Source organism: Sebastes umbrosus, chromosome 7, assembly GCF_015220745.1.
Source record: "Sebastes umbrosus isolate fSebUmb1 chromosome 7, fSebUmb1.pri, whole genome shotgun sequence".
Classification (NCBI taxonomy): domain Eukaryota; kingdom Metazoa; phylum Chordata; class Actinopteri; order Perciformes; family Sebastidae; genus Sebastes; species Sebastes umbrosus.
In genome coordinates, this window is record NC_051275.1 from 11,682,634 (window position 1) to 11,706,594 (window position 23,961).

Here is a 23,961-nt window from a genome sequence, read left to right on the forward strand (position 1 = left end):
AAGCATGTTTCAGAAAGCAGGTTTAACAAACTCTAAGTTGACTAATCCTGAGGTGGGAAACTGAGTTTTCAGTTGCAGCTGATCAGAGTCAGTTCAATCAACTCTGAGTAGGTTGAACCTGAATTAAAAAAGCCATCATCAATGGAGCTACGATTCACTATGGCAACAGGTAAGTAAAAAGGTAGAACCTCCATTTTAATCCAGTCAAAATAGAGATAGTAATGCATGTATATGCGGACTGTGCACACTTTTCTTTAAAAAAAAAAAAAAAAGAGCCTGTGTCAGAGTATGGAAAAGTGTCAATAACACAAATAAGATTATATTCAGTGTTGTCCATTAATTCATCGTTTACCAGACTGACATTTTCTTAATGGATGATAAATATTAAAAGTGTGCTCCAATACCCATATGTAACCCAACACAGTATAGAGAATGACCAATGCAATGCTACTGCAGAAACCCACAGGCAATAGGCCTCAATTACTTGAGTGTTGATACAAATAAATTCACAAATTCAAGAGCGGGAGACGTGCATTCAGTTCAACACTACCAAATTTATTGAATAAAATGGGAAAAAATGGTGGAAATGGATAACCTAAAAAAAAGGAGAGGGCAATCATAAATTAACAATATTTATCCAACAATAATAAATGTGTAAAACAGCTTATCCATAAAAACTCCAACTGACCCCCTCTTAAATTAGAGGACAAAAAAAAAAAAAAAGTGGGGAGATTCTATTGTAACCCCTCTTTGAACTCACCCCGTGAGCACACTATGAACTATATCACTACACTGCAACCAGCACTGCAAATGATAAATGTATGAAACTGTAAAAAATGATTATCATCGTTTTGGGCCTACCACACTGCATGTAAAGAGAGGGGAAATACCACGACTAGCCTACTCCCCGCAGGTCTCCCACTGCCTGGACGAACAGAAACAAAAAATGCTGGCTCTCACACATACTACCACACTATTTAGGCTAGTATGCCAGAAAAAGATTTAGTATGTCCCAATACATAGTATGCCAAATGCAGTATGCTAAAAAAAAAACATCCTGTCGCATTTTGCAGTATGCAATCCAGCATGCTTTTCTGGCTATTCTGACCCACAATCCTCTGCGCAGCGGATATATGAGCAAGAGGGTCAAAGTTCAAGGCCCAATGTTATGATGAAGTAGTGTACGTACTCTGCAAGGGCAACTGCAGTACATACAAAACGTTTGTGATTTGAAACGCAGCGAAGAGCTTTGAGATGGTCTTCAAATATTTTTCAAAAATTCAAAAATCAAATAAGAGTCTTGGGATGTACCCACAAATATGGGTGTAATTGGTGTGATAAGAGTAGTAATAGTAATATGGCATACCTATTATTGTTTTTTATTACTGTTATTGTTTAATAATATTAATAATAATCATAATAATACCTTTTTTTATTGACTTTATTTAGCATTGCCCATTTGAAATTAGTGAAATATCACACATTTTCCTCTAGGGGTTCTTCTATCTGTACAGCATTTGACACTCTGTCCTTAGACCCTCGATTTGGTTGAGGAAAACTCCCATACCCCCTTTGGAAGAAACCGACGGACAGCTATGTAATAGTGTAATAGTGTAATAATGTCACATATACAGAAAAATAAAGTAAACAATTTATTTGTAACTCTACCTCACTCTCAACCTGTTGTTTACACATCTGTTTGTCCATCATGGACAGTACAGATGTCTGTGTTTAGAGAGGAGGGGGTGGCAATGGACGGTGGGGGGGGGGGAGAATAAACCATATCAAGAAGCCCAAATATCTCACGCATCACTGAATCACTGATCCCAAACAAGCAGGACTCCGTTTCTGTGTCAACCGGCGCAGCGGGGGAGACTACCGCTGTGGATGCCACTTCTGGCAGCGGACACATGTTGTCCACATTCCCGGTGACTGGAGTCTGAGGGTGAGGATGCGGTGTCAGGTGCGGAGCCTCCATCACACCCGCGTGTGCTGGTGTCACACACAGCTTCTCGGCTTGCTGAGGGAAGGCTGCAGATGTACGTGCAGATGCTGCGATACAAACAAAGAAAAACACAGATTAATCCACTAAGACTTTTTAAAACATGGTAAAAAGATGCCGCTTCTTGTTCTATTTATTTTGACAACCAGTGATCCCATCCCATTTCACATGAAAACACGCTGTGATCCACAGAAATATTATCCTACCTTCAGCCATTCTGGCGGCCTTGCTCCTGTCCCTCTTTCTCTTTTGGCCCTACACAAAAAACAAACACGTTAGACATTCCATGTGACAGGAGCTGATAAAAACACGACTCTTTTCAATGACTTTGTTTCATAAATTGTATCTCAGCAGAGTGTACATACGTAATTGTTACTGGTTGTCCAGTTGGGGTGTTGCTGCTCATGGAGACATCTTTCTTTATATGCCTCTTCATAATATTTGGCTTGCTCCTCTTTTGACAGCGACTTCCACTGTGGACAGAAGACAGCACACTGTCAGCACACACACCGACACACAACTACAGGTCGCATAAACAGGAGCATAGAAACATATTAGCGGATGCACAAATATTGCACACAGATCCACATTAACGAGAGCAGGAGCCCACAAATTCCCGCAGTGCATTTGTGTCATAAAATGCTTGGATGTGTTCACTGGTCATGTAACACTAACTGTAAAATCATACTGTCAATATGTGAAGATCTAGAGTTAGAGGAAAGAGTTTTCTTGGACACGGATCAATAAACACTGGTTTGTGTAACACTGAGCGTCTCACAGAGCAAACACACTTACTGTCTCTCCCAGGATCTTGTTTACCCTCGCAGTCCCGCCGACTTTCAAATCGGCCGCAAATTTTTGCCTTTGCTCCTTCATGAAGACCATGAAAGCATTTGCCGGCTTCTTGATGTATGGCCGATTGTCCTGCTTTCTCTTTCTGTGGGAATACACAGAAAAAAACAGAAGATTTTTTAGAAAGAAACAGTAAAGTAAGCAGAATAATACAAGACATGGGTGAAATGCATCCTTGTCTGTGCTGTGTTGTACATTAAACCCAATAAAAAAGGACTGATTATAATAATATCTATGCTTGCACCTGCAATCAAACAACAGCTGCAGGAAAATTACATATAAGGTGAATGTGGTTTTGATTATGAGTTGGTGACCACTGACACAGATCATGAGCCAGTCACAAAAAGAAAATTCATTTTGACCAAAACTGGCTAGAGCTCACTTACTTTGATTTGGAGATGCTCAGTGGGGCAGAAACAACTGGTGAAAACTCGTACACCGGCACTCCATTTCTACACAGAAAGAGACGCAGAGATACTTTAGATTATAGACAGAACATGTTTGAACATTCAAAAAGCTCAATATCTGTGTACACTCGAGTGTGTTTGTTTGCATTCATGCGTGTGTTACTTACATGTATGCAACAGGTTGCAGGCCTTCTGGGAGGTGCAGCACTGGAACATTGTTATACTGGAGACACAAGCACACACACAGACGATGGTTAGACATGCTGTATTCACAAAAAGAAATCTGGGCAATACTATACTATATGATAAAACCACAATACACTACAAATATGAAAATACAATAAAATACACATCATACTAGTTACTCTATTATTGTCTTGTCTTTGGATAGATCTGGAAAGAGGCTGTGGGGCTAGATTGTTGACACATTTAAAAACTAATTTGAGAAACCAAAAATGAGTAAAGCTCTCAAAGCTAAGTAGTTTGTGTCTTTTTAGTATGTGACAATGATGCCAGGCTTTTTGTCCATTATTTCAAGTGCCTGATTTTATAAGGATGTAAGATGTTTGATTGTAGATGGTGACGCTTGAGCCCACACTATCATACAATATGAAAAATTAGAGAAAATCATAGAGTGCATAAATAACTGAGCTGAGTCTTAACCATTTTTGAAATTCTCTTCATAAGTTTCTCAAGTTAGTCTGTACAATTTCAGAAAATACTCCAAAGAAAAGCCCATCGTTCTTCTTCATTTTCACGTTCATCTTCAGATTATCTTTTTGGTCTGACCAAAAGGCCAAAACCCATTTGAAAAGCTGGAACCAGTGAATTATGGCCATTGTTTCTTAAAAAATGAATTAATCAAAATTGATTAATCTGCTCATCCTTTCAGCTGTGACTGATATGCATCTTTTTTGATGCATGTATCGATAAAACTCTTATGATAACCTATACTTAGTGTCTTACCTGTCCCTGGCTGTAAGGCTGAATGGGCAGGGGACCTGCCTGAATAGCAGGAGCAGCCTGTCTAACATTCAGACTAGTAGTAGCCATACATGGATTTGGCTGCTCAAAGCTGCGTGGAGCTGCTCCCATAGGTGTGAATTCACCATGGCCTCCACTCTGCCTTTCCACAAGCTGAGGGTAGTTATTGGATGCTTGTCCTTGGTTAGATTCACCTGCCGGACTGTACAGGTGAGTTTGCTGCTTAACGCTGTGCGGAGCAGCCCCCGGGAGGTTGAACCCATCGCATCCTCGGCTCAGACTTTTCACAAGCTGAGGGTGGATATTGACTTTTTGCCCCGGGTTACATTCACCTGCCGGACCGTACAGGTAACTTGGCTGCTCGACGCTGGGCGGAGCTGCTCCCAGAGAGGTGAACCCATCATGTCCTCCGATCAGACTATCCACAAACTGAGAGTGGATATTGAATTCCTGCTCAGCAGGAATAAATGGAGGAAGAGGTGTAGTTGTTGTTGTAGGGCTTTGTGAGTCAAGATCATCCTGGATAGAGTCAAGCAAGTAGCTGAACTCAAACTCATCCAGAAAGGCATCCAGCTGTGCCATCGGATCCATGTTCGCAGACAAATTGTATGCTCTATGCTTCATGGTTAAACTCCCAGAAGAATGACTATGATTCTATCTGAAGCTCCTGTGACACACATTGATAAGAAACTGATTTTGAGACACTTTTATATCAGGGATTACAGCAACAGGTACAAACTAGATTCTTGGTTAGAGTCTAGAGACAGTAAATGTCCACAGAGAGTGAGAATCTTGAATACTGCTACTACTACTGATAATAATAACAACAATATTTGCATTAATAATAATAGCTGAATTAGAAATATCAGGAAAAGTAAACACACACACCACACAAATAAACACAATAAGTAATTTAAATTACTGAAATCATGAATCTATTATGAAATCATAGTGTGACTGGAGGGAAAGTTCCAAAGTAAAGGTACTAGTACAAGTTTTTCCATCTTACTTTGCAGAAAAATATTTTACACAGCTTATTTAACACACATTGCATTTATAAAATACAATGCATTTTTAATGATTGAACTACTCAACTATATACAAAGTTGATAATTGGCTTCATCTGGACAGCATGTTGATGAAACAGTATGAATAATCCGATAATAAAGGAGCCAATCTGTATGACACATTGAGCAATTTTGCTGATAATACTTCTGAACCTTTAGTTAAGTAAAATGCTGCATTTAACTACTATATTCTACTTGTAGTATCTTTTACATTGTAATATTACTACTTCTAAGTAACAGTTCCACCACTATGCCAATAAACCATCAACCAAACATCACAATAAACTGAGTTTCTCAACTTCTTATCAACAATTCTTTGAGTTGAAGAATACTGTTGTATTGATAACTAACAGACCACAGGAAAAATATGTTTAAGTAAGGCTAGCAGTCTGTTTAGAGCCACGTGCATATCTCAGCTTTTACATTTAAATTGAGCTAAAAAGCCAGCTTGTTTGACCACTTACCTTTTGCGTTGACTGACAGTTCAGCTGGTGAAACAATCGTTGTCTTGTTCAATCTTCAATTTTCTTCAAGAAAATGAGATGCTCTCAATATGATAACCAGTGGTGATCTGACCCAAATCACTTCACTCACTGACACAGAACCTCTGTGGCGCGTTACAACGTTCTATCAGCGTTCGATGGAACATAATTTGAAACTTTAAATTCTGTCATTTGCATATTCTGTTGCCTGCGCAACGGTTCGACCAGCTGCACCTCTGGAAACGAGCACGTGGAGGCCTACAATAAAGAAAGTATTGGTTCGACCAGATTCATAATATGATGCTGATGCATCATCCATAATCAGTTCAGTCAGTGGTGGAAAGTATAAGTACATTTACTCAAGTACTGTAGCCTACTCAAGTACAGTTTTGAGGTACTTCAGCATTTCCAGGTTATGCTACTTTATACTTTTAATAGGGTTGTACTCCATTTTACAACACATTTATTTAATAGCTGTAGTTACCAGTTACTGATAAAAATTCAAGTAGTAAATATAATCAACAAGTACATTATGATGTATTATTATACATTTAGCCACCCAGTTACCAGCTGCAACATTAAAGGTCCCATATTATAAAAAAAGTGAGATTTTCATGTTTTTTATTATAAAGCAGGCTTAAGTCCTATATAAGTACTGTGAAAGTATCGAAACACAGACAGCCCATTCTCATTCCCAGGGTGTCAAATACCGACGCTTTGTCATGGCCGTCAGCGTTAGATGCCAACGCTTAAGGCACCCTTTAGCGTCAGTATGATATGCACCGAGCTTTCCATTAACTACAATATAAACCCATCCGCATCAATATTAAGGCTCAGGGAAAGCACGCCGGGAATTTGAGGACATAGCTTTTTAGAGCAAAAAGAGATACACTGGGTGGGCGAGAGGATGGGTCCAACAAACACAAGGCTTTCATCCAGGAGACCACTGTTCATGTCCAGTGCGTCACGTTTACAATCAGCTTATCGTTCATGTTTCCTGTTCACAACTATCACATTTTCACTGTACAAACGTAGTAGTTTTAAGCCCAACAATGTTGTTTTTTCCTAAACCTAACTATAGTGGTTTTATTGCCTGAACCTAAGCAAGTGTTTTTGTTTACTTGACAACATTAAGCACATGTTTTCTGCGAACGGAAAAGTGACGCAGAGGGCTTGTTAAGCACGTGTTTACTGAGAACAAAAAAAGTGACGCAGATGGGTCCAACAAAGCGTCAGTATATATATTACGAGTTGAGATAAGAACACGTTGGCACATAGTGACAGTGATATAAAAAAGAAGGACATGCAGAGGATTTATTCTGTGCTGATCATGACTTGACACTGTGTAATTTTTGAGTTTTGCTCAGTTTTTGTTCACTGTTCATTCCACTAGCTACTTCAGCACCACGGACAGCGCTATGGAGTTATGAATAACAGCACAGTTAGGCTATTGATGAGCCACGGTCGTGGCCATAGATTCTAACTTGCACAAAACTCAGTCAGATAAAGGATCAATGAGTCAAACAGAATAGACTAACATATTCAACTAAACAAGCCCTCTGTTCCTGCACTCTCTCTGCTACTAGGGAGAGGGTGGATGGCAGGTTAACAAGGGGGATGCATCTTGGGCATTTTGGGGGGATGGCATCTATCCTCGTCCCCCCTCAAATGTGAGGGCAAAAAACCGCTTTTCAAAGAAATGACTGACAGCACATAGAGGGTAACTTTAGATAGTCCTGAGAAAAAAAACTAATATCCAGATTTCTGACACAGTAAACCTTCGATAAATGCTTTGATACGGACTGAATCAATGAGGAAATAAAACTGTGTCTGGCTCTGAGGGAGGAGACTCTGAGGGAGGAAACTCAGGGTTTGTTAAAGAAAAACTGCCAGCGAGCAGGTTAGAGTCACAGAGTGTGACCCACAGTTTAAGTTCCCTCTCTTTCTGGAACTGAAAACCCAGAATCTCCCTCATGTCAGGATTAACTAACTCAGAGTTTTCTGAAACAGGACTCTGGGCTGCAACTAACAATTATTTTCATTATTTATTCATTTGTCAATTTATTTTTTCTGGTTAAGCAACTTATCAGTTCCTAAGATTTCAGAAATAGCCCATCACAATCTCCCAGAGTCCAATGGGACTTAGTGTGATCTAAAAAAATCTTATTTTGTCCAACAAACAGTCCAAAACTCAAAGCTATTTGATCTATGATCATATAAAAACGGAAAAAGCAGCGAATTCTAAAAGAAAAGCTAGAATCACTAAAACCATTTTATGCTTTACAACAGACTTAAAGTAACACTACAGTATGTAACATTGGAAAAAGGAAATGACAAATGAAAAGTTGAATTCATAAGAATGTAAACATACCCTTGCTCAGTTCAATACACTGAACAGTTTGGCTGCTATAGCCTTACCGACAGCTTATGGTGGCTCATATTAGCAAACTTTAGATAGATATTGCTGGTATGGTACTTTTACGCTACAATTTAGTATATTCTACCAGACCATAATTCACAAATCACAAATTTGCTTCAGGAGGCTTTACAGTCTGTACAGCATACGACACCCTCTGTCCTTTACAGTACGACCCTCGCATCAGATGAGGAAAAACTTAACCAAGAAAAAAAGGAAAAAATGGAAGGAGAGTGGCTGCCTTTTTAGCAAAAGTTACATACCTTCACTTTAAAGGACTGATTTGACATTTTGGGAAATAACGTTACACTTATTCCCTTTCTTGCTGAGAGTTAGATGATGTTTGAGACCCCTCTCATGTCTCTACAGTAAATATGAAAAACTTCAAACTTAATGGAGAGATATAGAGTGATTGCAATCTAATCTCATGGTGAGAAAGCAAATAAGCCGTGTTTATAGAATTATCAAACTATTCCTTTGAATATGAAGCTATAGCCAGCAGCCGGTTAGCTTAGCTTAGCATAAAGACTGGGAACGGGGGGAAAAGCTAGCATGGGTCTGCCCAAAAAATCTTCTAACCAGCACCTCTAAAGTTCACTAATTAACAAATATTATTTTTGTTTGTATATCTCTAGCTGTTTCCCCCATTTCTATGCTAAGCTAAGTTAACCAGCTGCTGGTGCTAGCTTTATATTTGATGCAGACATGAGACTGGTGTATGAGAGTCCAATAAGCGTATTTCCCAAAATGTCAAACAACTTTTTTTTTTTTTTTCATCCTTTATTTCTTTTTTCGAGGTTGTTTTCATATATGCGATTTACAGTTCGTAATTACAGTAGTTTATAAACCAATTTTTTTAGTTGAGCTTATAGACAAACTCATTAAGTACACTAGAGAAAACAACTTCAACATTCAAAATTGAAAAAAATTAAGAAAACAAATAATAATAATAATAATAATAATAATGATAATGATAATGATAATGATAATAATAATAAAAAGAAAGAATATAATTTTAAAAAAAAACTACTTCCTTAAGTGAATAATTAATTTGTACAAAGTGTTGTAAATTTATTTTCTGTCCATTCAGCAAAAAAAGGGGCAATGGCAAAATAAAAGGCCACAGTGTAATAAGTCAACAATTATTTTTTTTATTTTATCGAGTTTATACGATTTTGGTTCTGTAGCAACCTACTGGATAACTCTAATGAAGTGCAATTGTACTCAAGCCGGTTACAGTTGAGAGCAATGACAGGCACACGTTTTGTGCAAATTTAACAGCATTGGAACGGCTCCTACATATACACAGCAAAAATACATGCCAGAGGAAAACAATACCAAATCAGTTTACATTGACAATAGTTAGGAAGACTTCCCTCGATGTCAATCCAAGCTAACACTTGAGAGATACACATTTCTCCCATTGTTGGATTATGGGAGGGAGCAACTGAAAACATCGTCTTTACACACAGCGAGAAAGGTGTGGTGTTATCCAACTCCATGGACTAAATCCCTCCAATCTGCCCTCTTAAAAGAATCCAAACATTATGCATTGCCCTTGCAAACTCATTATGCTGACATTACAAAATGAAAACCCCAAATCAGTGTGCTAGACAAGAGATGCGCCTCCTTGCAGTTGCTTTAAAAATAACTCCTAAATGCTTCGTCTTTCCTGCGTGTCTGGCAGTACACTGGCAATGCAAAAAATAAAGGTTGGGGATAAATGCAACTTGAAAGTATCACGAGCCACACGACGACACGACCATCTGAAACACAGGGGTGTTGGTAGCCTTGGTAGAGTTGACTGCAGATGTTTTTTTATCTAAATCACCTTCCTACTTTCTTACATCGACTCAGTCTGATATCTACATACTCAACAGTTAAATGATTTAGCTTCAAGGTGAGTTTTTATTTGTGTCGGATGATAGTTAAGAAAAGAAATGGTGGTTATTATCCTCCAAACATGCAGAAACACAGGATTATAAGACTGAAATCTAAGTAAGCGAGTTGGGATATGAGCGAGTTGGTAACCAGTCAGTAGTGTTATTACTCGGACATTACAGGCTTAAGGTCTGTGAATGTGAGCTTTATTTGCTCCATCGTCCCTCACAGTGAAAATTGACAAACTAAACATCCCTGGAAATGTGCGCACCGGCTTGTGTTGGTTTCCAAAATGTCGAGCGTGTTGGATGTGGCGACATCTTTTTTTGAAATCCGTTGGATATTTTATTTGAAAATCCAAATTGAAAACATTAAAGGTTTTGCATTTGCATGTACAGACAACATAATTCCTTTAAATGAGTAAAATAGCAGTAATAAACTGAATTCATGCTGTTTGTTCACATGGAAACCAAAGGAAGGCCGTGAAGTAACCCATCATGTTAAAAGACTATTTTGCCCCGTTAATCACCTTCTTTTCATGATCACACGTTAAAGTCTTGAGAATGAATTGTTAAACTGGTGCACGCAGTATGATTTTACCATCTAAACCGACAGATGGAGTCTCATAACAGAGTCTGGCAACGCCACGTGTGAAGGAAAGCAGATGCACCACTACATTCTACAGCTTTCCTTTATTATACAATCAAGGGCCACGTTGAAATCTTTTACAACCTAGAATTTAACAGCATCAACAAAAACTACTTCAGTTGCATTCAAATGGCAACTATCGAAAAGTAAACTTACTGTAACATACATATTAAATAGTGTATAGTCCATGCAATTGCGCACGGCCGGGTTTGCATCATTATGGTATGTCGTTATTAGTGTATGGGAGACATCAGCCACCAGTGCATTTCCGATTTAGGTTCAGGGAGCAAAACTCCTCAGCACCCATCAGAAACTTCTCAGCCAGACTTGAAGAGCAAGATGGCCACTTGGCCCAAGTAGAAGTAAATGAAATGCTTTGTCTCGTGGGTGACGTAGCTGCCGAAGTTCCTCCCGACGATGCAGTGCCAGGTGGGGTTGTACTTCTTGTCAAACTCCTGAAAAAAAGTCAAAAGAAGAAGATTGGTGAAAAAGAAAAAAGAAAAAAAATTAAAAACCAGAACCGCAACTGCAATCTACAAATCCTGACTAACATACTGTATCATGAACAAGGCAGTGGCTACCATTGAGGATAATGAGGTAGATTATCAAAAAGCTGATCATTTTCTTTCTAGGAATTTGGGGGTCAACTACAGTAATAGACCAATAGATAGATATTGTTATTGATCTTAGGGAAAGCAAATTAAAATAAATAAATAGAGGATTCAGAAGGCTTTACAGCATTAAGCATAAATAAAGACTGGCTTTTGATAAATATGTTTTAAGTCCATATTTATTTTTATTGTATTTTTTTAATCTTTTTTTATTGTCTGTTCTATTGTTTTTATTTCAATTTAATATTTTTTTTCTGGAGTGCATTGTTTTACTTTCATATTAATGCTGTCTTATTAGCTTGTCAATCACCTGTAAAGCACTTTGAACAGTGCCGTCCTGTGTGTAAAACGTGCTATACAAATTAACTTTGACTGATGATTGATTTAGACCTTCATGTTGGGAAATCTGTGTGCATAAAATATTTTAAAAAATCCCAAAACTTGACAACAAAAATGTAGTCAAATTTATTCACCTTTTCTGTGAGCAATAATAAATATTAAAAATATTATATATATTTTTCTTTTTCTGTATAGGCTCCCATTTTTGCTTTACAGCCTCTGTGGCAAAGTAGGAGTCAGTTAATTTATGAAGGACAGGAATTACATGTTTCTGTGTTATCTCCTTGATATTTTGTTTACTTTTTGTAATATTATGATGATCCTGTGACGGCCTCTCATTGGTTGTTGATACCATATAGGTGAGGCCACATCCGCCTTGTCTGTTTGTTTGTTTGTAAGCCCTGAGGAAGATCTACAGTGGTCGAAACATGTTGGCTTTTTAAATGATTTAGCCACTACAATAACGGCTTTTTAATATATTCTCTTCCTCGTTGCTACTTTTTTTAATATTTTGGAGTGCACTGTAAAAACAAGTGTAAAATAACGAAGATTTTCCGGCAGCAGGGGCGCCAGAAAATGTCTGTTAAAAAATGGAAAAATACTGTCCGTTAATTAACATAAATAAACTGTAAAAAAAAAACAGTAATTATCTTTATATAATTAGCCTTTATTACTGTAATTTTACAAGAAATATTTTACTTTTAACATATATTTATTGTTAGAATAGTCATACACCGTAAATCTAAAAAACATTTACATATAAATCCCAAATGAAACATATAATTTTACGATGCAAAAGCCCAAATTTACATTAACTCTGAAGTTTTGCAATCCTTTTCTTCTAACATAAATTAATTGTTAAAATAGAGTCATAAACCTCTAAAAAAACAGAATAATTATCTTTAAAAATGATAAAGAAAAGCTTAAATACAGATAATTACGATTGTGATTACAAAAAATACTGTAAATCTAAGACCATTTACATATAAATCACAAATAAAACATGTCACTTTTACATTTTTCTTCCGTCATTTTGAAATACAGACAAAAAATGTCAAATTTCTTGAAAAAAACTGTAAAAAAACGTGTTTTTTTTTTTTACAGTGTGCCTGGATTGCCTTCCTGTTTATCCTGTAGTCACATTATGTTTGGTGTCAAAATGTTGGTATAGATCGGTGTGTTGTTGGGGAGGACTTATGACCCCTGTCATAAAAAAATCCTGGCTACGGCCCTGCTCATAAGAGAGCCTCAAATAGATCACAGAGAATAAAAAAGGCTGTGTATTTGTGCAGATCATGTGCCAATGATGTAATACGCGTACTAGAGGACCCGTCCTGTCTCACCTTCTTGATGTAGGCTGCGATGTCCTTCTCTATGTTGTACTTCTCCATGGCCTGGGTGGCACAGTCCACCGCGTCCTGCTGCATGTCCTCGGACATGTCTGCGTTCTTGATCACAGCTTTCCTGTCAGTCATGGTTGAGGATGATGATGATGCCTGGCAAGGGGAAAAAAAAAAAGAGGAGCACGTTCACTGCACTGAAAATGAACACCGCACGTGGTTGATGATGATGAGGATTGGTTTAGGCCAGCTGAGATCAACGCAAAAACACACCAGTCATATACGCAGAAGATCCGCGTTTTCCATCATGTGCACTGATTCCCAATCATCAACTTACATGTGTTGTTATAGCTGTGTGTTCCTCACTAAAAACGACTGTGAGTGTTGCATAGATTGCCTGCGAAACTTGATACAGGTGGAGTTAAATTACTTGGCAAAATCACTTTCGGATAATTCTGCATCAGGAGATCCAAAAAGTATCCGGATGTATCCAAATGAATTATGCGCTCCTGCACACAAATACACCTGCTGTTATATATAGACGCAAATACAGTCTAACCAGTCGATATACATTAATAAGACATACAGAAAAAGCTCACCACCATAAAGAGAAACTGGAATCAGAAATATGTCAAGACATGCAAGTCAATCTTCATCATATAAGAGGAATCTCACCTTTTTCTTTGAGCCGAATGAAAACACTCCTTTCCAATAGAATATGTATTTCTCCCAGCCCAGGGGGGGTTTTAAGGTTTTAGATGATGCTGCGGCTAATTGCTTTTTAAAGATTTCCACAATAAGCATGTAGGTAGGTTGTCTCTGTGTGCAGCTCCCCGCCCCTCTGCTGCAGGCTGCAGGCTGCTATTGGCTGATCCGCAGCCTCCACGAGTGTTGCAAGCGTTTTTCTCCAGCTCCTCTCTGCCGGCATCTTATTTCATCCCACAATGCATCATTCACACAGTATACACCACTGACTGTGGGCTAAAAGGAAACGAGACCTTGGCTGTGGGTAGGTATCATTTGGCTCTGTGTGTGTGTACAGGCTTTTTCATCAGTTTGTCGTCACAGCTGAGACACTGGAGCTTTGAATACTGAACATATGCACTTGCTATTGTGTTGTTTTCTATGTAAATCTGCACTGTTGCTTTCATATTGAAGGCAAGGCAAGGCAGCTTTATTTGTGTAGCACATTTCAGCAACAGGGCAATTCAAAGTGCTTTACATAAACATTCAAGAACATTCTGACAAAGTGCAAAAGAACATTAAGACATCATTAAAACAGTTATAAAAACATTAAAGATTAGAAAATAAAAACAAGCTAAAAATAAAAGCTAGGATAGAATATAACACACAAGAGTAAAAGCTCTAGTGCAGTATATAAGATCATTATCTGGTTTAGTAACAGGCAGCAGCAAACAGGAAAGTTTTAATCTTTGATTTAAAAGAACTCAGAGTTGGAGTTGGTCCTGCAGGTTTCTGGGAGCTTGTTCCAGATATTTGGTGCATAAAAACTGAACGCTGCTTCTTCTGCATGTTTAGTTGTGACTCTGGGGACACTAAGCAGACCTGATCCAGATGACCTGAGAGGTCTGGATGGTTCAGAACATAGCAGAAGATCTGAAATGTATTTTGGCCTTAAACCATTTAGTGTTTTGTGAACCAGCAGGAGTATTTTGAAATCAATTCTCTGAGAAAGGGAGCCAGTGTAGAGACCTCAGAACTGGACTGAATATGATCCACTTTCTTGCTCTTAGTGAGGACTCTGGCAGCAGCATATAAGGAAGCACTCATTTCCTGCTCCATTGACGTAAGCTTTATATATCATCTCTAGTTTATTCTTAAACAGATAATTTGTGGTTATATTAAATGCGACAGCGTTAATAATGTGTGTTTATACATGCCTAATACACAAATTGACATTTTTTTTTTTTTAAATAAAGACAAACTAAAGTGTTCTTGTTTGAAAGTGTTTTTATTGAAAATGCTAAGAGAAAAGAAAAGCAAGATTAAGCAAATTAAATCATACAAACTACTCCCCACATGAAACCCCGTCCCAACCTCCCCAATTATTAATTCCTTCATACCAGGCATCTACGACTCCATCCTTTGATCCAACTTCCTGGTCCTCAGTTTCGTTTTCTTGTAAAATAAAGCCATTACCACTGAAAAACGTTAAATAGGCATTGGGGGGCCTAATAGAAAAAAAAAAGTTGCTATGGGACTTCCGTTAATTAGTTCTGAAATCAAAACTCATTTGAATCCTGGAAAACTGATCCCGTTCCGAGCATCCATCCTTGCCTATCCCTGTCCTAATCGATCCACTCATCCAGCTCCAAGGATTGGGATCCACTGAGCCACTCCTCCAATCAAAACCTTGAAATACCAGGAAGAAAATCAGAGGCAGACTGTTAGAATAAAATGTCAAGATTTTTGGGCCTAATTTTTCCATTTTTGAGCACTCATGTCAGATCAAGAAAAAAAACAACCCCACTGAGCATAAAAACTATCGCTCCCTGAAGTTAAAACATTTTAACCAATGAGGACATTTAAAAGTTAAAAGTGGGACGTTTTTGCAACAAAGTAGTGATTCAGATTTTTACATTTGACAGCAAAGATGTTACACTTACATCACAACAATTGATCTAGGACTGCTTATTCTCAGTCACAAGCCAGAGTTAAAAATTGTATATATAACAAAGTACAGCACATATGGCTTTGTTAAATATGACATGCATGATATGACAACCTATCAAAACGTTCAATTTATGGAATATGAAGCGTACCATTGCCCCGACCTGATTGCTCCTCACTTAGTTGTCCTATCCTGACCATACAAATGAAATGTGCTCCACAATGGTTTTATTCCAAATCACTTTAATCCTTCTCTTCAGATGTCTAAAGGAAGACACAAGGGTAAAATACAGTTAAGCATTGGGGCTACCCGTCCAAAACAGTCCACCCCACATATCCAATGAGAGAAGCTCTGTGTTTTTTAAAAAAATAAAACAAAACTCAATTTAAAATACTTGCAAAAACATTGAGTGCAGCTTACGGCAACTCAACATTTTTGAAGTTCAACACAGCACAATTCCTAATGTCGCAAAAATTGAGAGGACAGAGAGGGACAGAGACAAAGAGAGAGAGAGAGAGAGAGAGAGAGAGAGAGAGAGAGAGAGGGAGGAAACAAAAAGGACAAAGCAGCTGGAGAGGGTGGGGAGAAAGGGTGAGAGGGGAGGGGAGGTACATCTACATACCAAGTTCATCCACAAGGACATCAGGACATGAAATGCAAAAATTAAAAATCAATTGCTGACATCTGGAGGAACTGATAGGAGGTAAAAACAGGAGGGTACACATCAAAAGGGCAAAACATTGGTGGTAGAAAGGTTTAAGAACGGGAGCGAGAGCGGCTGTGTCGAGGCGAGTAGCGGGGCGATCCTCTGCCACGGCCACGGGAATTGCTGCGGCTGCGGCTGGCGCTGCGACTCCTGCTCCTGCTCCGACTGCCACGGCTGCGGGAGCGTGATCTTCCGTAACTTGGGCTGCGGGGACCGTCTAATTTCACACGAATGTAAGCAGTCTCTCCCTGGCGGACACAAGAGAACTTGACATTGAAAAGGCAACACTCCTTCCTATGGTGGAAATACCATAGATGGAAATGAGGGCCAGGTGTGCTTCAAACGTGTAGCATTTTTTCCTCAAGTACTCACCTGGACACAGCAAAGAAACATTGTCCATGAGAATGACTCAAATCAGTACACATACCTCATGCGAGCGGAATTTGGTGTTGTCCAGCTTTCGAACGGCATAGGTCATGTCTTCTTTGCGCACAAACTCTACAACTCCGGTTCCATCTCTGAAAACGTCGGCGTAGCACACGTCGCCTGCTTCACGCATGTGGTCCTTCAGGTCCTGCCAGCTGCCGCTCTGAGGGAGTCCTGAAACATTTAACCAGAGTTAAGTTAGCAGACGCATGGTGAACATTCCAGCTTTGTTTAGGTGCTAAAACTTCAACATATGTTTGAACTACACAACTGATTTGTTTCCCCAAAGAGAAGCTGCAGGTTTGAGTAATACAGGAGCATTTCAATTCATTCGATTGTTGAGACCAACTGTAGTTGAAAGAAGACAAATACAAACAGGTAGAAACCCGTTTAGTTTGAAGACACACAGCTTGTTAATACTAATCCTGTGTGTGTGTGATTTATTATACTTTTCCATCTCTAGGGTGTCTTCCAAACATTTGGCCAGGGACAACAGATGAAAATTAACCTTCTAGGCTATCTCTGGCTCATTTACTAAGGTTGCTCTGATCGATTGGCCACCGAACATTTCTAGAAAGTTTGATCGGTGGTCTACATTTTCTCTACACGCCGCTAAAATGGCTTCACTGGAGTTGTGTCTCTAAAGACACTGACACAACCAAGTTGACGGTCGGCCGCCGGAACAGTTTGGGGCCGTCAGTAAGCATCTGTTGTCCTAGTTTTTGCAGTGTGTCTCATACCGTCGGCTCTAGTCCGCCCGTGTCTGAGGTTTTTTGGCCGATTCAACATGTTGAATCGGCCAAAAAACCTCAGACACGGGCCGGCCAAGCCCCTCGGTGGGAGGTATCACTCTGATTGGCTGTTCAGTTAAAGCGAGTCAGTGCACGAGAAGAGAAGCGGAAGTGAGGAAAGCAAGCAAATGAGCAAAGTCAAGAGGGCATACCCAAGGCTCTTCTCATTTTTCATCTCCATCTCATCTGATCACTCCAATACACAGATACTTTCCCAACGACATGGCCATCTGGAATGAGGCCAAGTGGTGTGAAAATGGTCGGCAAACACCGCTTTGTTTCATGCATGTATCATAACAACGGCTTGTACAGTATATCTGCCGTCCTTGGTCTTCCGGTTTCCTTTTTTGAATGATGAATACAGACTACTACCGCCTACTGGTGAGGAGAGTTATTTCATCTCACGCAGGACAACGTAAGTGGTAACTGGCTGGTGGCTGTAGTCTTTGCAGTGTGTTCAAATGCAACTTGTCGGCCAAGACAAACGCTACGTGAAGCAATGCAACTGTCGGCCTTCATCGCCACACGTTCTTTGATGTCGGCTTGGTGTGTCTGGGCTTTAAAGCCGCCTTTACACAGCCAGATCAAGGCGGCACTGTAGCAATGTTATTCCTTCTTCGCTGTCCTCTTTAAAAAGGTATGGACACAGAATGGGGGGCATTGTTGCTGTCAGTAAGCCGGCAGTGGAGGTAGTCACAGAGAGAGAACTACGTGCACACACACTAGACGCAGAGACTGTTGTGTTGGGTACCGGAGGGTCGCCGGTTCAAGTCCCCACATGGACCAAGTACTGAGTGTGAACTGGTCGCTGGAGAGATGCCAGTTTGCCTCTTGGACACTGCCGAGGTGCCCTTGAGCAAGACACCAAACCCCCTACTGCTCGGGGCGCCTGTCAGGGGAAGCCCCCTCATTCTGACATCTCTCTCATTAACGCATGTATAGGTCCTGTTTGTGCATGTGTGTGTTCTGTATATAACAGAGTGAAAAAATTTAATTTCGCCTCGGGGATTAATAAAGTGCCTTTCTTCTTCTTCTCTTTTACTGTCCTAAATGTAGATCACACCTAACAGACTGGAGTTAAACGTTTTGCAAAGTTTGTTGTGATCTAGCATCTCAAACTGCACACACTTAAAAAGTTACACTCCAGAGATGCATTCAGATAAACAATCCTTCACACAGCAGTCCCAAGGGATATGTTTCTAAAACAATAACATGTATGTATATTAGCCATATAAATGACTGCTTACCCGACACAATGACCCTGTACTCGGAGCGTCTGGATGGAGGTCCATATCTGCCTCTGGGGGCTCCACCGATCCCACCAAACCCGCCTCTTGAGCCCCTGCCGCTCCGAGGAAACTCCACCCGCAGCCTGTAGCCGTCATAGTCATACCCATCACGCCCATAGACCGCATCATCGGCGTCCCTAGTTAACAAAACGGTAACGTTAAAACATATTTCGATGTGTCCTTGAGCAAGACACTTAACTCCAAATTGCTCCCGAAGGCATAGCCATCGGTGTGTGAATGAGCATTTAGATAAGATCCTGATGGGCAAAGTTGGCACCTTAGCAGCCTCTGTCATCAGTGTATGAATGTGTGTGTGAATGCTGACATGTAGTGTAAAGCGCTTTGAGTGGTCGGAAGACTAGAAAAGCGCTATATAAATGCAAGTCCATTTACCATTTACACATGGAGGGCGGACAGCGAGGTTTAACATACAAACATGCAGAGAAACATGCAGTGATGGACGGGGGTCAGCCTTGCTAGCTGCTAGCTTGATCTGGTTGATAATCCGCTGTGCAGACAACTTCAGTAATTTCGCCTCAATTTGTAATAAGACAATATATTTGTTATTCATTCTTTACAAAGAAAACGCACTCCAACTTATTAATGAATATACACAAAGTTATTAAATAAATATAATATAATGTATACAACATAGACTCTTAGCACCATCTTACTGAATGTTAAAAACAAAAAAGCCAGTAAGACATTTAGGTTATTAAATGAATATAATATGATGTATAAAACAAATTCTGGCATTATGACATGTATATGTAATGATTTTTATTATTATTAATAATAATAATAATAATATGATGTATATATCAAACTCTGGCATTATGACATGTATATGTAATGATTCTTAATAATAATATGATTTATATAACAAACTCTTAGCACCATCTTACCCAATGTTAAAAACATAAAAGCCAGTAAGACCTTTTATTTATTAAATTAATATAATATGATGTATATAACAAATTCTGGCATTATGAAACGTATATGTAATGATTTTTAATAATAATATGATATATATATCAAACTCTGGCATTATGACATGTATATATAATGACTCTTAATAACAATATGATGTATATATCAAACTTTGGCATTATGACATGTATATATAATGATTCTTAATAATAATAATATGATTTATATATCAAATTCTGGCATTATGACATGTATATGTAATTATTCTTCATAATAATATGGTTTATATATCAAATTCTGGCATTATGACATGTATATATAATGATTCTTAATAATAATAATAATAATAATATGATTTATATATCAAACTCTGGCATTATGACATGTATATATAATGATTCTTAATAATAATATGATTTATATATCAAATTCTGGCATTATGACATGTATATGTAATGATTCTTAATAATAATAATAATAATATGATTTATATATCAAACTCTGGCATTATGACATGTATATGTAATGATTTTCAATAACAATATGATTTTTATATCAAACTCTGGCATTATGACATGTATATGTAATGATTCTTAATAATAATATGATTTTTTATATCAAATTCTGGCATTATGACATGTATATGTAATGATTCTTAATAATAATATGATTTATATATCAAACTCTTAGCACCATCTTACTAAATGTTAAAAACAAAAACGCCATTAAGACCTTTAAGTTATTAAATTAATATAATATGATGTAGCTAACAAATTCTGGCATTATGACATGTATATATAATGATTCTTAATATTAATAATATGATTTATATATCAAATTCTGGCATTATGACATGTATATGTAATGATTCTTAATAATAATATGATTTATATAACAAACAGTGGCATTATGACATGTATATGTAATGATTTGTAATAATATGATTTATCTATCAAACGCTGGCATTATGACATGTATATGTAATGATTTTAGTAATAATATGATTTATATAACAAACTCTGGCATTATGACATGTATATGTAATGATTTTAGTAATAATATGATTTATATAACAAACTCTGGCATTATGACATGTATATGTAATGATTCTTAATAATAATATGATTTATATGATTTTTTTATAATAATATGATTTATATATCAAACTGGCATTATGTCATGTATATGTAATTATTTTTAATAATATGATTTATATAACAAACTCTGGCATTATGACATGTATATGTAATCATTTTTAATAATAACAATATGATTTATATATCAAACACTGGCATTATGACATGTATATATAATGATTCTTAATAATAATAAGATTTATATGATTTTTAATAATATGATTTATTTATCAAATTCTGGCAATATGAAATGTATATGTAATAATTTTTAATAATAATATGATTTATATATCAAACTCTGGCATTATGTCATGTATATGTAATGATTTTTAATAATAATATGATATATATAACAAACTCTGGCATTATGACATGTATATGTAATGATTCTTAATAATAATAATGTGATTTTTAATAATAATATGATGTATATAACAAGCTCTGGCAATATGAAATGTATATGTAATGATTTTTAATAATATGATTTTTAATAATAACATGATATATATATCAAACTCTGGCATTATGTCATGTATATGTAATGATTTTTAATAATAATATGATGTATATATCAAACTCTGGCATTATGACATGTATATGTAATGATTCTTAATAATAATAATAATAATAATAATAATAATATGATTTTTAATAATAATATGATTTATATATCAAACTCTGACATTATGACATGTATATGTAATGATTTTTAATAATAACATGATATATATATATATCAAACTCTGGCATTATGACATGTATATGTAATGATTCTTAATAATAATATGATTTTTAATAATAATATGATTTATATAACAAACTTATTTAACTTTACTACAAGTGAACAAAGTGTTGATGTTAGCTAATGTTACATGGACATACTATACAGCTAGTAGCACCAACACAGCCACTAAAGCATTGTGTTTGGGTGATATAAGCTTAACGTTAGCCAGCTATTAGAAACACGTTTTCACACTAAAGCGAAACCGGAACAGCAACACACCACGTTCCGTTAGGAGAGAGGTAACTAGGTAACGGCGTAACTAGGTAACGGTGTAACGTAGTAGTCGGTCCAGGGACTAGTCCGAGCCCGCGTTAACGTTAACGGTGTAGTAAGTCCAGGGAGTAGTCGGAGCCCGCGTTAGCAGCACACACGAGTCGGTTACAGCCTCACAATGAAGCCCTGCTGGCCTTCACCGTTAACCGTTAGCTGCTTACCGGGGGTCTTCAAACTCAATGAAGGCGAACGGAGGCCCCCCTCTCCGGTTCTTCAGGTCGATGTCTCGTATCGTCCCGTACTTGTAGAAGACGTCCTCCACGTCCTTCGTGCGGATATCAGGAGGAAGGTTGCCCACGTAAATCCGACAGTCGTTGTTCCCGGCGGGGCCTCGCACTACACCGGACATGGTGGCAGCTACCGACACACCGACCGACCGACAGACAGACAGCGAGCTGCTGCAGCTAACGGGCTGTTGTTGGTTGCACACCGGGATTAGACTCCAAAGCGCGGTGCTAGATGTAGAGCAGAGAGAGGGAGAATATAAAATGTGCGCCCGGTGTCACGTTGCAGTGTGCAGGACGTTTAGTGAGGAGACACTAATACTGTCAGCGAGGCGCCCACTACTCTCTACTACTCCGGTTAGTCTCCAGGACCCGCGCTCCTTCACCGTTCATCAGCACCGGAAACACCCGCAGCCGGGGCGGACACATCCGCCATACGAAATAGTCCGCCAAAATGACCAGGCGTAGGGATGATGATCAATCAATCATTTATTGTCATTGTGTAGTACAAGGAAATTAGATTGTGACAATCCCATAGGTGCTAATGAAAAGATAATACAATAAAAAAAAGAGATAGTGCAATATAAATATTAAAAGATAAAAGATAATACAATATAAAAAGAGATAGTGCAATATAAATATTAAAAAATATATAAAAGATAATACAATATAAAAAGAGATAGTGCAATATAAATATTAAAATATAAAAGATAATACAATATAAAAAGAGTTAGTGCAATATAAATATTAAAAAATATATAAAAGATAATACAATATAAAAAGAGATAGTGCAATATAAATATTAAAATATAAAAGATAATACAATATGAAAAGAGTTAGTGCAATATAAATATTAAAAAATATATAAAAGATAATACAATATGAAAAGAGATAGTGCAATATAAATATTAAAATATAAAAGATAATACAATATAAAAAGAGTTAGTGCAATATAAATATTAAAAAATATATAAAAGATAATACAATATGAAAAGAGTTAGTGCAATATAAATATTAAAAAATATATAAAAGATAATACAATATGAAAAGAGATAGTGCAATATAAATATTAAAATATAAAAGATAATACAATATGAAAAGAGTTAGTGCAATATAAATATTAAAAAATATATAAAAGATAATACAATATGAAAAGAGATAGTGCAATATAAATATTAAAATATAAAAGATAATACAATATAAAAATAGTTAGTGCAATATAAATATTAAAAGATAAAAGATAATACAATATAAAATATAAAAATACAATATGTATATTGATGAGATGACAGTTTTGCCAGATTATTGCACTAAGTGTCCGTCAGATAATTATATAATTATTGCACAGCATCATATAATTATTGCACAGAGTGATCAGCATATGTTATTGCACATATCCGTAACAGTAGATTTACAGTATTTACACTGCAAAAGTGGCACAAAAGTGACCAACGTGTTATTGCACATTTACATTGCACCTGTTCAACTCAGACAGAGGAGACGTCTAAGTTCAGGAGGTTTATGGCAGTTGGGATGACAATCAATAATTTATTGGATAGTAACGTAATAGCATGCAACCGATAACGGTAATCCACTTTAATTATTTTTTATTTTATTTTTAATTAAAGGTCCCATATCATGCTCATTTTCAGGTCCATACTTGTATTTTGTGTTTCTAATAGAACATGTTTACATTCTGTAATGTTTAAAAAAAACAAAAACTTTATTTTCCTCATACTGT

General features: G+C 37.3%; 3 protein-coding genes across 4 annotated transcripts; all 3 read right to left on the bottom strand.

Moving 5' to 3' along the window:
• Window positions 1-1,639: 1,639 nt before the first annotated feature.
• LOC119491000 (transcription factor 7-like) lies at window positions 1,640-5,912 on the bottom strand. Its single transcript, XM_037774556.1, has 8 exons — window positions 5,777-5,912; window positions 4,228-4,912; window positions 3,429-3,484; window positions 3,241-3,306; window positions 2,798-2,939; window positions 2,368-2,475; window positions 2,209-2,257; window positions 1,640-2,052 (listed from the first exon to the last, which is right to left on the bottom strand). The coding sequence occupies exons 2-8, from the start codon at window positions 4,867-4,869 to the stop codon at window positions 1,688-1,690; spliced, it is 1,428 nt and encodes a 475-aa protein (XP_037630484.1). The 5' UTR covers window positions 4,870-4,912; window positions 5,777-5,912; the 3' UTR covers window positions 1,640-1,687.
• A 3,426-nt stretch (window positions 5,913-9,338) lies between these two features.
• On the bottom strand, window positions 9,339-13,887 carry dynll2a (dynein, light chain, LC8-type 2a). Its single transcript, XM_037775671.1, has 3 exons — window positions 13,705-13,887; window positions 13,033-13,185; window positions 9,339-11,194 (listed from the first exon to the last, which is right to left on the bottom strand). The coding sequence occupies exons 1-3, from the start codon at window positions 13,831-13,833 to the stop codon at window positions 11,057-11,059; spliced, it is 420 nt and encodes a 139-aa protein (XP_037631599.1). The 5' UTR covers window positions 13,834-13,887; the 3' UTR covers window positions 9,339-11,056.
• A 1,095-nt stretch (window positions 13,888-14,982) lies between these two features.
• Window positions 14,983-22,625, bottom strand: srsf1a (serine and arginine rich splicing factor 1a). Of its 2 annotated transcripts, XR_005207626.1 has the most exons (5): window positions 22,158-22,625; window positions 18,832-19,010; window positions 16,795-16,967; window positions 15,813-16,615; window positions 14,983-15,402 (listed from the first exon to the last, which is right to left on the bottom strand). XR_005207626.1 is itself a non-coding variant. In XM_037775670.1 (4 exons), the coding sequence occupies exons 1-4, from the start codon at window positions 22,343-22,345 to the stop codon at window positions 16,418-16,420; spliced, it is 738 nt and encodes a 245-aa protein (XP_037631598.1). In that variant the 5' UTR covers window positions 22,346-22,625; the 3' UTR covers window positions 14,983-16,417. The 2 variants fall into 2 exon arrangements, 1 of the variants encoding a protein (XP_037631598.1); XM_037775670.1 differs by having other exon boundaries at window positions 14,983-16,615.
• Window positions 22,626-23,961: the final 1,336 nt, after the last annotated feature.